We start from the raw sequence: 14,062 nt of genomic DNA on the forward strand, positions 1-14,062 counted from the left end.
GAGGGGGAGGGGGAGGTAACACCTCTGCCCAGGAATGTGGACGGAGGCTGCAGCAGGGAACCTGCTCGGTGGGTTTAGTTTCAGTTTGGGGCTGGGTGGAGGAACTCAGGGAACCCCAGGGCTGGGGTCTAAGCTCCCTGCTCCCCCAGAAGGACTTCACTGAGGGGTCCTGGGTGCACCCACAAGCTCTGTTTTGGACTGTGTTCCTGTTGTCCAATAAACCTTCTGTTTTACTGGCTGGCTGAGAGTCTCAGTGAATCCCAGGAAGAGGGGTGCAGGGCCTGGACTCCCCCACACTCCGTGACAGTTTTCAACCTTTTTTTACCAGGGACCCCTAAAATTAAATACACAGGCCTGCGGATCCCCAACCAGAAGTGAAGCGGGGGACATGAGGTCACCTGCTCCCCCCCCCCAATGTAGCAGGGCAGAGCAGTGGTGTGTCTCCTTGGCTAGCTGCTGCCTGCTCGTGGAGTCCGTGGCCTGTGAGGGAACCCTCACTGATGGAGGGGGAGATCTCTCTTCTGCAGTGATACTGCAATTTTTTGTTGTGCCCCTCCTCCCACCCGCAAACCAGGTAGGCAGGCTTGGTGGCCCACTGAGGTGAGTCAGAGGTGGGTCAAGCCCAGGTTTCTTTTGGCAGATGCCCGATTGAGAACCGGTGCTGTATCATATCCCTCCTTAGTCATCTCTTTGTAAGGGGACTGTTGCCCCCTTACTAACATTCAGTGGGGGTGTTTTGGTTGGCTAGTTCCCAGTACTAAAAAGGGGGAAGGGTCAATGGGAAATCAGGACCCTGAGACTGACAGTCCCCAGGAACAATGGGGAGAGGCCAATGCTCGAAGTCAACCTGAATGACACGGCAGGCAAGCTAATCAGGGAGTCAGGAGGCGAGGGAGGTCCTGTCCTCCGTGTGAGCTGGATTTGCCTGGGTCAGACAGAGTGGGGCTGAGCTAAGCTGGGGAGCAGAGCTGTGCCAGATCCAGAGGGACCAGAAAAGCAGCCCAGAGAGAGCAGACCCTGTCCTGGGAGCAGAGCTGCAGCCCTAAAGCCAGAGGCATAGCCCAGAGAGAGCAGACTTCTCCTGGGAGCAGAGCTGCAGCAACCAGAGCCAGAGGGGCCAGAGAAGCAGCCCAGGGAGCAGGTCAGTGCTGGGAGCAGAGTCACAGAAGCAGCCTGCAGAGCAGACCTGTCCTGGGAGCAGAGCTGCAGCAACCAGAGGCAGAGGGGCCAGAGAAGCAGCCCAGGGAGCTGGAGGCAGAGCAGCAGCAGTGCTGAGACCGAATGGTGGAGCTGGGGCTGGAGCAGTCCGGAGCTGGGTGCGGTGAGCAGCTGGGGAGAGCGAGGGGGACCCTGGGCAGCGGGCCCAGCACAGGGAGACGCCTCAGCCAAGAGGCTCTGCAGGCCAGGCTTGGATCGTAACCCCGACAGGGCAGGGGCGACACTGGGAAGAAGGGTCCTACCACTTAGAGCCTGAGAGCGTGGCCACCACCAGAGCAAGTGTCCAACCCACAGGATCCCTGCAGCACAGCCAGGGCCGGAGAAGGAGGCCTGGGACTTACAAGGAGCAGACTGTGAACCGCCCTGACATTCCAGAGACACTGTTTGTGATGTTCCCTGCCACAGAGCGGGGTAATGTGTTTCCTTTAACCTTTCCCATTTTTTCTTATTCTTTTTAAAATTAATTGTTGATTAAATAACTTGCATTTGCTTTAACTTGTGTGTAATGGTCAGTGGGTCAGAGAAGTGCCCAGGGCAGAGAGAGTACCCCGGAGTGGGGACACCCTAGCCCCCTGTCCTTGGTGACCACAGCAGGGCTGGGGGTCGAGCCCCCCAGGAATCCTGGGCCCAGCCTTTTTGGGGTTACGAGGACTCTGCCAGACAGGAGAGTGGAAGGGGAGTCCTCAAGGGCAGGGAGGCCACTGGGTAAAGGAAGTGGGAGCGAGGACTCAGATCCTTTCGCTAGCCCACTTCACCGGGGTAGTACAGAAGCCAGGAAAGTTCCCCACAAGAGCGGGACTATTCCCCTGCTTACATCTTGTCTAAACTGACCAGCCCTAAAGTCTGTAGTCTCGTCTCATACTTTGGAAGCCTGCTATTTACCCCTTTCCATTGTAAAAACTGACTATTTATTCCTACCCTTTGTTTCCTATCTGCTGACCAGTTACTGATCCATGAGAGGGCTGGAGCCATCTGGAGTAGCTTGTGACTGTGAGTGCCAACCTCAGGGCAAACTGTTAAGAAGCAGAGCACAATCCCCAAATTGGTTGTGTGTTCTATGTTTAGATTTCACCAAGTATCAGATTATGTATTATGTGCCTTTTAAGACTTTTTAAACCAAACTTGCTATTTTTGGATAATTTAAGCATTATATGCAGAGGACTAGAAATGTTTTTATTAACCTGTATTTAGATAATTTTAACATTAGCTTGAATAAAAATTTTAAATCTGTTCTTATCACTTTAATAACAGATACTTCCTCTATCTGAGGACTATATGTTAAACTGATTTTTGGAATAGGGAGATTGAATAGCAGTTTACTCCATCCACTACACACATCGCCCTGTTATTGCAGTACTGAACCACCAGGAACGGTGGACCTCCCTATGGGGAAAATATCATTTAGTTTCTCAGAGGCTTGGCATCGGGTGGGGCCACCCCCAATCTGAGAGGTAACAGTAGTTAGCCATTTGGCAAACTGTGGCTGCAGTCCTGCCTGGATAATGGTCCAGACACAGGAGTGGAACCACAGGTTCCCCATGCAGGATCAGGGCCTGTGCGGCCTTCACTGGAAATACAAGTCCCTGCTTTGCTGACCCAACCGTGCAGCAGATTATAAAAAAATGTTTATTTCAGCTATTTGCTTCTCCTCCTCCCAGTCACCAGGAAAGCCAGCCAGCTCCATGGGCTGGTCTGTGAGCAGCCAGTCAGCCAGGTTTGGGGGATGGGGGAAAAGAGACTGAAGGGAAGAAGAGTTACTTTGTGAAAAGCACAAGCCCTCCTCCAAAGCAAACAGAGTGAGTCCTGGAGAGGCCCCACAAGGTGGCCATGAGGAATGAGAAAACATCACGGGAGGACTCGGCCTTCGGCAGTGCAAACAGAACCACCACGCCCCACTGAGAAACCCCCTGGGCTCCTCTGGCTCCCTCCCCCGGCTTCCCTGCATCCCCTTGCCATCCATTTCCTGTGTGTTGATGCTTTTCTGGCTTGATACTACCCCGTAACTGGTCCCCCTGCAGGGAATCGCTGTGAGTGCTCCGAACTGCCTCTCCCATATCACCTCTCTGGGGTTTTTATATACCAGATTGCGTCCAAAGTCATTCAGCCTATTTTCCCCACGTGAGGCACCAGGAGATAAAATTACCCAACCTCCATCACCAGCCCCCCCTCCCTCAATAAAGTTAGGACGAGTCCTGGGTTCAAGCTGAAATTTAGTGAGAACTTGGGATCAGTTCTGTGAGGGGAGGCAGTGTAGTCTAGTGGATAGGACACTGGGGATGTAAATCAGGAGATTTCGGCTCTATTCTCATTCTACCATTGGCTTACCAGGGCGGCATGGATCAGTGTTCATGTCGTACTCCCCATCAGTGCCCTGGCCTGGCTGGGGAAGCTAATGATCCAACCAGTGGACTAAATTCGGTGATGAATCCTGGTCACGTACCACCTGAAGCATATGCTAAGAAGAGTAGCTTACTGTGTGACAGCAGCCATCTTCTGTGCCTCATCTTTCCCACCCACAGAATGGGGACAATAATGCTTCCTCATTTTTGTAAAGCATTGATAGCACTTTTCAGCAGTGGCAGTCAAATGTATTACCTCAAGGCTGATACCTCTTTGGAGAGGGAAAGTGGTGAATATAATGGTCTGTTTAACTGGTTTATGGTGCTTTTGAATAGATTGTGAGCAGAGAGAATTAACAACTGCTAAGTTGTTCTGTCATCTGCTACCACTGAGAACGGCCGAGCTCCATCCTCTTTGGAACCCCCCTTCAGGTAGTTGAAGGCTGCTATCAGAACCCCCCTTCACTCTTCTCTTCTGCAGACTAAATAAGCCCAGTTCCCTCAGCCTCTCCTCATAAGTCATGTGCCCCAGGCCAGCCCCCTAATCATTTTCATTGCCCTCTGCTGGACTCTTTCCAATTTCTCCACATCCTTTCTCTAGTGGGGGGCCCAAAACTGGATGCAATACCCTACTCACCTAGGCTGGAAGGAAGCAGGGCCCTGGAATTTTGGAAATTAAAGGGTCCATCCATTTCCCATTACCAATCAACTGAGCCAACCTAGCCTCTGACATTCCAGTGCTGAGATTGGGGGGGTGGGGGAGGGGGGAGAGAGGTGGCAAGTTACACTCTACTCTGCAGATGTAGGAGTCATGTTTGACTTTAATTTTCTGCTCTGCCTCCTATCTTGGACTGTCACATCCACATTCCTGATTTCTCAGGTTGTCTAGTTCACTATTTGCCTCATCAAGCTTGTAATTTTCCTCTTTTGAACTGCATTAAAATTAAAAACTTTAACCAACATGTTAGCTCAGTTAATCATGGCAGCTGTGTGGAACTCACTGCTGCAGGAGCTCATCACGTCCCACAAAGTGGCTGGATTTTGAGAAGAGCTGGATCACTGCATGGCCACTAACAGCATTTGTTGCTAGGCAAACTAAGGTAATTAGGGTATCCGATGTCATGCTTTAGGGCATAGGTGGATCACTGTGGGTGGCAGGAAGGAATTTTTCTTCCCCATGTGCAGAACTGCACAGTTGGCCCGGTGTAGCACAGTTGTTAATCACCTTTCTCTGAAGCATCAAATCTTGCTAGAGGTAGAATTGATAGGTTGGATAAGACAGTCAGCTCTTTGGGGTAGGGACTGTCTTTTAGTTCTGTGTTTGTACACAACACGCAATGCGGGGTCCCAATCCATGACTGAGGTTCCTACATGCTATGGAAATACAAATAATAAATAAGTTCCTGTGAAACCAGCTGGAGAAAGGTTTCTAAGAGGTCGTGTTTAGCTTGATGTGACAAAGTGGTTTTTTCCTGCTTATTATGTTGTACATGAGCCTCTGAGTCTTACTGTTTTGCATGAATACTGTGTGTATCTCAGTTTCCCTGTGTATTGCACTAATGCCTAGGTGGTGGAAATAAGGGTGTGTGACTTTTGCTGAGACTCTCAGGGCAGGTGAGGCCGGTCCAGCTGCCTGCACCTAGGTGATGGTCGATGCCCTTCATAACTTGAGACCCAGGAGGGGGATGCAACCAGGTGACACTTTGCCCAGAAGTGAGACAAAGACAAAGGAGGGGCAACGGGTGTGTTGGAGGTCTAGTCGCTGGAAGATGGGCAGTCTTCTGTTGGGGACTTGGAGAGGGGGGAGTCCAGGGTGTCCAGCCTGGGGTCCCCCCAAGATGGACTTTGCTGAAAGTCACTGATTTCTGTGCTAACAAGATTTGTTCTAGGCTGTGTTGCTGTTAACTACTAAACCCTTCTGTTTTACCAGCTGGCTGAGAGTCACAGCTGACTGCGGAGTTGGGGTGCAGGGCCCTCTGGCTTCCCCAGGTTTCCCGTCCAGGTGGACTCACCAAGGGGAAGAGTACAGTGTGAACAAAGATACTGAATGTTCTGAGGTCAGTCCCAGGAAGGCCATAGCCGAAGAGACTCCTTGTCCTGAGAGAGTGCCCTGAGGGGAGTCATGCTACCCAGCGTCCTGTCTGGCTTCATACAGAGCAGTTCCAGAGCATCGGACCTGTGACTCCGTCACACTTGGCATGCCACACATCAGGGAATCTCGACAAATAAATGCTGACCGTGCCAATTCATAAATCAGGCAGCAGTGAATATAAACATGCAAGGCAGAACTAGACGTTAGACAAACAAAAGCTCAGGGAAGGATAGTGGTGGGTTTTTAAAGTCAAGGTCTTAGTATAAACAACAACTTTGTTGTTTACAGCTTCAGGGGAACAATAGTTGGGGATTAGGTCCTGCTTTGAGCAGGGGGTTGGACTAGATGACCTCCTGAGGTCCCTTCCAGCCCTAATAGTCTATGATTCTATGAAGAGAAAAACATGAAATGGAAGGGAAAGGAATGGGTGAGGATTTCCAGGAGAGAGAATGAAGTAGGAAGAATGAATGACGTCCTTCATGAATGATGAGGCTAGATGGTGTGCTCAGCAGGCACTCCATGGTGCGAGTGGCATGGCACTGGAAGGGAGTGTACCTGAGTGGGTGCAATGGGGCAGGTTCTACTCCCAGCTCTGGCCCCTTTTTGCCTCTCGTGGAGTGAGCGAGGTGGAATGGCTCTTCGGGAAATTCCCTCCCAGGACAGGATTAGTGCAGGGCCAATGCAGGCAGCCCTATGCTGCTGTCCATTCTGTGCTGCACAGCAGCCCACAGGCAGCCAGGCAAAGCTCTTGTAAATGAGAGTGGCTTTGGGGACTGCTCTCTGTGATGGGCGTGCTGCTGGCCCCAAGCAGCCCCGATGTAGGGAGGTGCAGAGTGGGTTTCAATTCGTCTTTGCACCCTCTCTACCTAAGCTCCAGCACTCGAGGCACAGCACAGAAACTAGCTCAATCTCTCCTGGAGCTGCCGAGCGTCCAGACTACCCGTCTTTCCCTTAGGACATTGCACGTTCCTTCTGCCAATACATCTCGCCAACTCCTCCCCTTGGGGAGGGTTTGCTCCCCAGCTGCAGGAAGAGAGGGCAGTCCCTGTGCTCACATTTGGCCCTGCAACGAGGGCAGAAAGGGGGGTGAGGAGAGCTCCATGTGCTGTCACCTGCACCTGGAGAGGGTCCATGCATGCCTGCTCTGCAGGCCTCATGTGGGGTCTGCTGTGTGCCTCCGTGCCGTGCATTTCAATCCTGCGCTGGAGCCGGACCGTCATTTCTGCGTTGTCCCCCTCTCCTTGAGCACTGACTTTGGCATCGTGACACAACCCTCCCCCTCCCCCTCCACTGAAAAACAGTTTGCCAGCGAAATGACCACGCAGTTAGTGAACACGGCTATGCAGACCCAGAGCACGATAGGTAGGTGTAATCACCTATGTCTGAATTTGGCCAGGACACCCAGGTTAATAGATGGAGCCAAAGGGAGGCAGTGTTGCCTAGTGAAGAGAGCATTAGATTGGCACTCAGGTTCTACCCAGGCCTGCTGGGTGCAGACGTGTCCTAAAAATGGGAGGGCCACAGATGTCCGAACCGTGGCCCCACCCCTGTGCCACCACCGAGGCCCCACCCCTGCAGCACCCCTTCTCCCCGTTCCTCCGCTCTCACGCTGCCCCTTCTCCTGAGGCCCTGCTCCTGTGCCACTACTTTCCCCCAAGATCCCACCCCCCACCACTTGCTCCTCTCCTCCCATCTCTTGCCCTTATGACCGGTAAAAGTGTGGGGCTATGGCTCCCTGGCCCCCACCCCCATTCTGGAGCCCCTGGCTGGTTGATATTGGGCAAGTAATTTCAACTCCGTGTGACTCAGTTTCCACATCTGTAAAATGGTGGTGATGATACTGACCTCCTTTGTAAGGCACTTTGAGATCTATGGATAAAGTTCTACATAAGAGCGAGGCATTATGAATCCCATGTCATTCTATTGATACTGATGAAGTTACACCATTCATTCCAGAAGTTCCCTGAGCTATCTTTGTGTGTGTGCGTGGGGGGGGGGGGTAACTTTTGAACTGTGAGGCTGAGATCTGGCTTTGGTTCCAAGCAGCAGAGGTGTGTGGTGGTAGGATTTTTGGTTTGGTCTGTTTTTTGTGGGATGATGCTGACCCCTTTGGACCTTGGAGGGGTGATTTTTCTCTTAATCTGAGCCAAGGGCTGGATTCAGAGCAGTGAGCTGCAGAGGTTTGTGCATCTGGATACAATGGCAGGTTTCCTATTCAAAGGAGAGGGCAGTCCCTGTGCCTGATTTGGAAAGGACAGGCAAACAAAGGTCTTTCATGCAGCACAAAGTGGGGAATTGATTTGTAACTGATGTCCAGGTAGGTGCCCTTGCAGTTCTCCAGCATAATTCAAAACCCTTCCGTTTCAGTTGGGTACAGTATTTATTTCTTCACTTCTTCACCGCTGTCTAGCATTGCTGTGTGGCCATGTTCCATGCCAGAGGTGGCTGCAGATCCCTGTTTACAGTTTATGGAGCATTTTGACATAGCAAGATCTTATTATTTGTTTTGCAACAGAGCCCTTTCTGACTCCATCCCACAAAACAGGAATACAGCCCTAGCCACAGAGAGCACATTATGGAAACTGTCCACCCTTGTTCCTCCTGAAAACAGGATGCTGCAGAGAGGGTGAGACTGAGGGACCTGCCCACATCCCCTCTTTCAGGACAGGAACTTGTGTCTGGAGCTTCCCAGTAGCAGGATTGGAAAGAGTCCCAGCCACACGGATCTGTTGTTTGTTTCTTTACATTTAGTTTCTAGTTGCTCGATTGCTATTACCACAGCCTGAGCTTGATTGGATCACAGCATTGGGGGGGCGGGGGGGGGGCATAACTCCAAGGCCAGCATTGCAACCAGGACTGGGCAAGGTGCAAATTGCATTGCTTCAGGTTGCAACACCCAGCGTCCTGTGACACTTGGTGTGTAGTGTCAATAACCGCAATTTATAAGAATTTGCTAAATTAAACAAGGGCTTAACTTTATGCAATGCAGGTATTCCCATTGAGAACAATGTCATGTGTGTCTGGGTAGCCAAATACATACAACTAGGTTTGGAAGGATTAGATTTTTATCTGTAAATGTTGACAGATGTCAATTGCACCATATACCCACAAACCTATAAAAATATTTCCATCAATAATAATTGGCATTTACAGATAGGCAAAGTGAGAAAAGCACTGCTTGAGAACTTTATTAGAGTTTGATTTAAGGGTATTTACTTTGTATAGTTTGACATAGAATCGTAGGACTGGAAGGCACTTTGAAAGGTCACCTAGTCCAGTCCCCTGCACTCATGGCAGGACTAAGTATTATCTAGACCATCCCTGACAGTGGTCAATTCATTCCCACCAGCACAGCTACTGCCATTCGTTGGAGGTGGTTTAATTATACCGTCAGGAGAGCTCTCTCCTGCCAGCATAGAGTGACTACCTAGGAGACCTTACAGTGGCACAGACATGGCTGTAGTGAATATTCGGGACATAAGTTTTCCACTGATGTGGTGGCATGTGAAGAAGCAGGATGCTGCTGGAGAGAGTGGAAAGGGTTGAGAGAGGCATTTCTCATTGGTGGATCTAAAGGAATGGAAAAAGTGGTGATGAAAACCCTGGAAATCACATTGTCATCATATGACTTAAAGACTAAGGATAAACTTCTGTTGTAGGTGAGAAAAAATACATGTAGAAAGAAAAATTGTATGTGATTGCTCAGCTCCTAGAATCAATTAACTGTTATTCACACCATATATTAAATAGCACAATGACATCCATCTGCACAAAATAACTGATGGTGCATTAAGGACAAAAATAATCATAAAAATACCATTTTTCAAAGAAATAAATGTTGTGAGTGAAACTGTATTTAGAGGGGAATCCAGGAAATGGAATACCATTCAGTCAATGAGGACAGCAGTTAAGACAACCCTGTGAACTGCTAAGAGGCTATACGCAGACTGGTCGCACAGATGTAAACTGACAAGGAATTCTTATAGGGCTTAATTTTGCTCCCATGTCAGTCAGTGGCAAAACCCCCATTGACGTGAATGGGTCAGCCCTTTAAACACCAAAAACGTATGATCACGAGCAACGTTTTTAGGGTGGCACATTGACCTGAAGGCAGCTCAGTTCATCCTTTCAGACAAACAGTGCATTTCACACAGGCAACAGTGATTCTCAGCCAGGGGTAGGTGTAGCTCTGGGGATACGCAGGGGTCTTCCAGGGGGTCCATCAACTCACCTAGATATTTGCCTAGTTTTACAACAGGCTACATAAACAGCACTAGTGAAGTCAGTACAAACTAAAATTTCATACAGACAGTGACTTGTTTATACTGGGCTCTAGACTATACACTGAAAGGTAAGTACAATATTTCTTTTCCAATGGATTCATTTTAGAATTCTAAAAACGAGAGGGTCAGCAAATGTTCAGTAACAGTGGGGCTGTGACACTTCCCTATTTTTATGTCTGATTTTGTAAGCAAGGAGTTTTTAAGTGAGGTGACACTTGAGGGTCCGCAAGCCAAATCAGACTCCTGAAAGGGGCACAGCAGTCTGGTAAGGCCGAGAACCTCTGGGCTACCCCCCTGCCTTTAACAGCACAGCCCGGGGAAGGAGCGCTGAGATGGACCAGGCAGCCAGACGAAAGACACCTCTCTCGCCCCATTTTTGGTAACTTTCACCCTCTCTGCCCCTCCTTCTCCTGGGGTCCCCCACTCCTCTGGCAGTCCGTCTTCCCCTGTCCCAGCCCCATCTCCTGCAACCGGCCCCAGCTTTGCTTATCCCCCGTTCTCCCCCCTGCCCGTCCCCGCCCCGCCCGGATCAGGAAGCGGAGGCCGACGGCAAGGCCGGGCTGAGGCTGAGCCCGGGGCAGAGCGCGCCCACGGAGCGAGCGAAGGAGCAGGGGCTGGAGCCGGCTGCCGGGGCGCGTCCCGAGCCGGGCATGGCGCCGCCGGAGGAGACCCGGGCGCGGCTGGAGCGGGCCGGCCAGTCCCATCTGCTGCGCTTCTGGGCCGAGCTGGGGCCGGGCGAGCGCGCCGCGCTGCTGGCAGCCCTGGCGCTGCCGGGGGCGGAGGAGCTGGGCGAGCACTGCCGGCGGGCGGCGGAGGCTGGCGCTCGGGAGCCGGGGCCCCTGGAGCGCTCGGGCCGCAGGATGGAGCCCGTCCCGGCCGAGCTCCTGGGCAGCGTCCGCCGCAGCGAGCCGGCCACGCTGGCACGATGGGAAGCGGAAGGTGGGTGAGCCAGCGGGGCCCCGGGGCGAGGGTCCTGCCTGCCGACGGTCACCCCCGAGCTTTGCACGGGCCGGTTCGCCTGGGACCCTCATGCCTCCTCCCTGGGGCCCTGTTCCCGCAGGGGCGCCCCCCCCCGTCCCCATGATGCACCCCCGTGTCTCACCCTATTACCTTCCCCTAGGCTCAGCCGCGTGCCCAGCGCTCGGCTACTTCTTACCCTGCTGGGGCTGCGGCTGCTGGACCTGGGGCCGTCCTTCCCCTCCCCTCCCTCTGGGTCTGGTTACTCCCAGGCGCAGCTCCCCGGAATCCCGCTGGGTGTTATGCACAGGGGCCCAGCCACTGACACCCCTTTTGCAGAGGGGCAGGTGAAATCTCTCCCTAACGGAAGGTGGATAGGGATAGAAAATACGTCGCCTCTATATAAATCCAGGGTATGCCCGCACCTTGAGTACTGCCTGCAGATGTGATCGCCCCATCTCTTGTAAAAAAAGCTTCAGTAAAGGGCAACAAAAATGATGAGGGGGATGGGACGGCTTTTGTATGAGGGGAGATTAATAAGACTGGGACTTTTCAGCTTGGAAAAGGGGGGATATGTTTGAGGACTATAAAATCATGACGGGTTTGGAGAAAGTATATAAGGAAATGTGATTTACTCCTTCTCATAACACAAGAACTAGGGGTCCCCAGCAAAGGAAATTAATAGGCAACAGGTTTAAAATGAACAAAAGGAGCCCCAACCCCTCCTGCACCCCGCACCCCAACTCCCTGCCCTGAGCACCCTGCTGCACCCTAATCCCCTGAGCGCCCTGCCGCACCCCTCCTGCACCCCAATCCCCTGCCCTGAGCCCCCTGCTGCACCCTGTACCCCTCCTGCACCCCCACTCCCTGCCCTGAGCACCCTGCCGCACCCCTCCTGCACACTAATCCCCTGCCCTGAGTCCCTGCCGCACCCTAATCCCCTGAGCCCCCTGCCGCACCCCACACCCCTCCTGCACCCCAATCCCTGCCCGGAGCCCCCTGCTGCACCCCGCACCCCTCGTGCACCCCAACCCCCTGCCCTGAGCCCCCTGCTGCACCCCATACCCCTCCTGCACCCCTTCACCCCCTTGCACCCCAACCCCCTGCCCTGAGCCCCTGCTGCACCCTAATCCCCTGCCCTGAGCTCCCTGCCGCACCCCGCACCCCTCCTGCACCCCAACCCCCTGCCCTGAGCCCCCTGCTGCACCCCATACCCCTCCTGCACCCCCACTCCCTGCCCTGAGCACCCTGCCGCACCCCTCCTGCACCCTAATCCCCTGCCCTGAGTCCCTGCCGTACCCTGAGCCCCCTGCTGCACCCCGCACCCCTCGTGCACTCCAACCCCCTGCCCTGAGCCCCCAGCTGCACCCCTTCACCCCTCTTGCACCCTAACCCCCTGCCCTGAGCCCCTGCTGCACCCTAATCCCCTGCCCTGAGCTCCCTGCCGCTCCCCTCCTGCACCCCAACCCGCTGCCCTGAGCCCCCTGCTGCACCCCGCACCCCTCCTGCACCCCAACCCCCTGCCCTGAGCCCCTTCCTGCATGCAATTTCCCAACCCAGATATGGCCCTCGGGCCAAAAAGTTTGCCTCCCCCTGCCCTAGAGTAATTGTTTCAGGCTAAGTTTCCTCTAAGTGGTGCAGCTGCCTTTTAAGCCCCGCTCAGGGCTGCCTCGGGGAGAGATGTCTCTGCCCCAGGGCGGACCTGCTGCACTGGGGGAGAGGCACCCCTCCCTCAGCCCAGCCCAGCTGGAGCTGCCGCAGCCTCTCCCCCAGCCCCAAGCTGCTGCAGCAAGAGAGGGCTGGGGGGAGTCCTCTCTCCCACCACAGTCCTGGGGCAGCCTGCACCCCAAGCCCCTCATCCTTGGCCTCACCCCAGAGCCTGAACCCCCCCTGCACTCCAACCCTCTGCCCCAGCCCTGAGCCCCCTCCTGCACCCAAGAACAGGACCTCTCGTCTCCGGCCCCACCCCAGAGCCTTCACCCGTAGCCGGAGCCCTCACCTCCTGCACCCAACCCTCTGGGCCAGTCCTGAGCCCCCTCCTGCACCCTGAACCCCTCATCCCTAGCCCCACTCCAGAGCCCACACCCCCAGCCAGAGCCCTCTGCCCCAGCCCTGAGCCCCCTCCCACACTCCGAGCCCCTTGGCCCCACCCCCACCACATGGCTTTTGTTATGTGCACCAATATGAAGATGATGTGTCACACATCACCTCCATATTGGTGCACATAATAAAATTCATTCCACACATGGACGTAAAAAATTAGAGCACTGCAGGCTGTGTGCAGACTCGGGTAGACATCAGTTACGCTTGGGTCACATTGAGCAGAGCCGGATTCACCTTTTGTGGGCCTGACGCCAAACCTATTTGTGGGACCCTTGGGGGCGTTGGGGCATGACGTGGCGGAGGCAGCCTCGCTCCACACAGCCCAGTGCGAGGGCATTGTTTATAAACCAGCCAGAGCAAGACCTGGGCACTGGACTGCCCTGGGAAAGGAGCCAGACCCAGCTGTGTGGATGGGTTAGACAGGTCCACCATTGTAAACCTGGTACCGACAATGAGAAGGTTTGCTTTGAAACCAGAGGCTAAAAACGTAGTTAAAAAAACGGCCTAGAGTCTAACTGTGACCTGCTGGTTGCATAAATACGTGAAATGGGCTGGCTTTGGCCATGGGCCTGGTATTTGACACCCCTGGTCTAGATCTAGCTCCTGTGATGGTCTGTCTCCCCTATTCATGAGCTTACCCTTTTGGTTCACAGTTGTGTTGTTCTTGTGGGTTGCAGCTGGTGTGGAAGGTTGTGTTTGTGGAGAAAGAGACACTCTCGTGTAGCCAGAGAGAGCTCTGAGGATCGGCATAGAGCTCTGGACTCTGCTTTCAGTGGGGAGCTGTCAGGGTTCCCTCCCCACTCTGAACTCTAGGGTACAGACGTGGAGACCCGCATGAAAGACCCCCTAAGCTTATTTCTACCAGCTTAGGTTAAAAACTCCCCAGGCGCAAATTCTCCCTTGTACCTTGGGTTTAAGTAACGCTGCCACCACCAAGTGATTTAACAAAGAACTAGGGAAAAGGACCACTTGGAGTTCCTCTTCCCCCAGCAATCCCCCCAAGCCCTTACACTCTCTTTCCTGGGGAGGCTTGAGAATAATATCCTAACCAATTGGTTACAAAATAATCA

The 14,062-nt window shown here is 53.4% G+C and overlaps 1 protein-coding gene and 1 non-coding gene across 2 annotated transcripts in view; both read left to right on the forward strand.

The window, feature by feature from the left end:
- The first annotated feature begins 2,409 nt into the window (after positions 1-2,409).
- On the forward strand, positions 2,410-2,602 carry LOC142000112 (U2 spliceosomal RNA). The gene has a single exon (XR_012642161.1). It is a non-coding gene; the product is annotated as a U2 spliceosomal RNA (small nuclear RNA).
- A 7,965-nt stretch (positions 2,603-10,567) lies between these two features.
- UAP1L1 (UDP-N-acetylglucosamine pyrophosphorylase 1 like 1) overlaps positions 10,568-14,062 on the forward strand; it is a 34,794-nt gene continuing 31,299 nt past the window's right edge. The window contains exon 1 of the mRNA XM_074974094.1: positions 10,568-10,871. Coding sequence (XP_074830195.1) covers positions 10,583-10,871 — 289 coding nt within the window. The 5' untranslated portion in view covers positions 10,568-10,582. The remainder of the gene's footprint in view (positions 10,872-14,062) is intronic.

This window comes from Natator depressus, chromosome 16, assembly GCF_965152275.1.
Source record: "Natator depressus isolate rNatDep1 chromosome 16, rNatDep2.hap1, whole genome shotgun sequence".
Taxonomy (NCBI): domain Eukaryota; kingdom Metazoa; phylum Chordata; order Testudines; family Cheloniidae; genus Natator; species Natator depressus.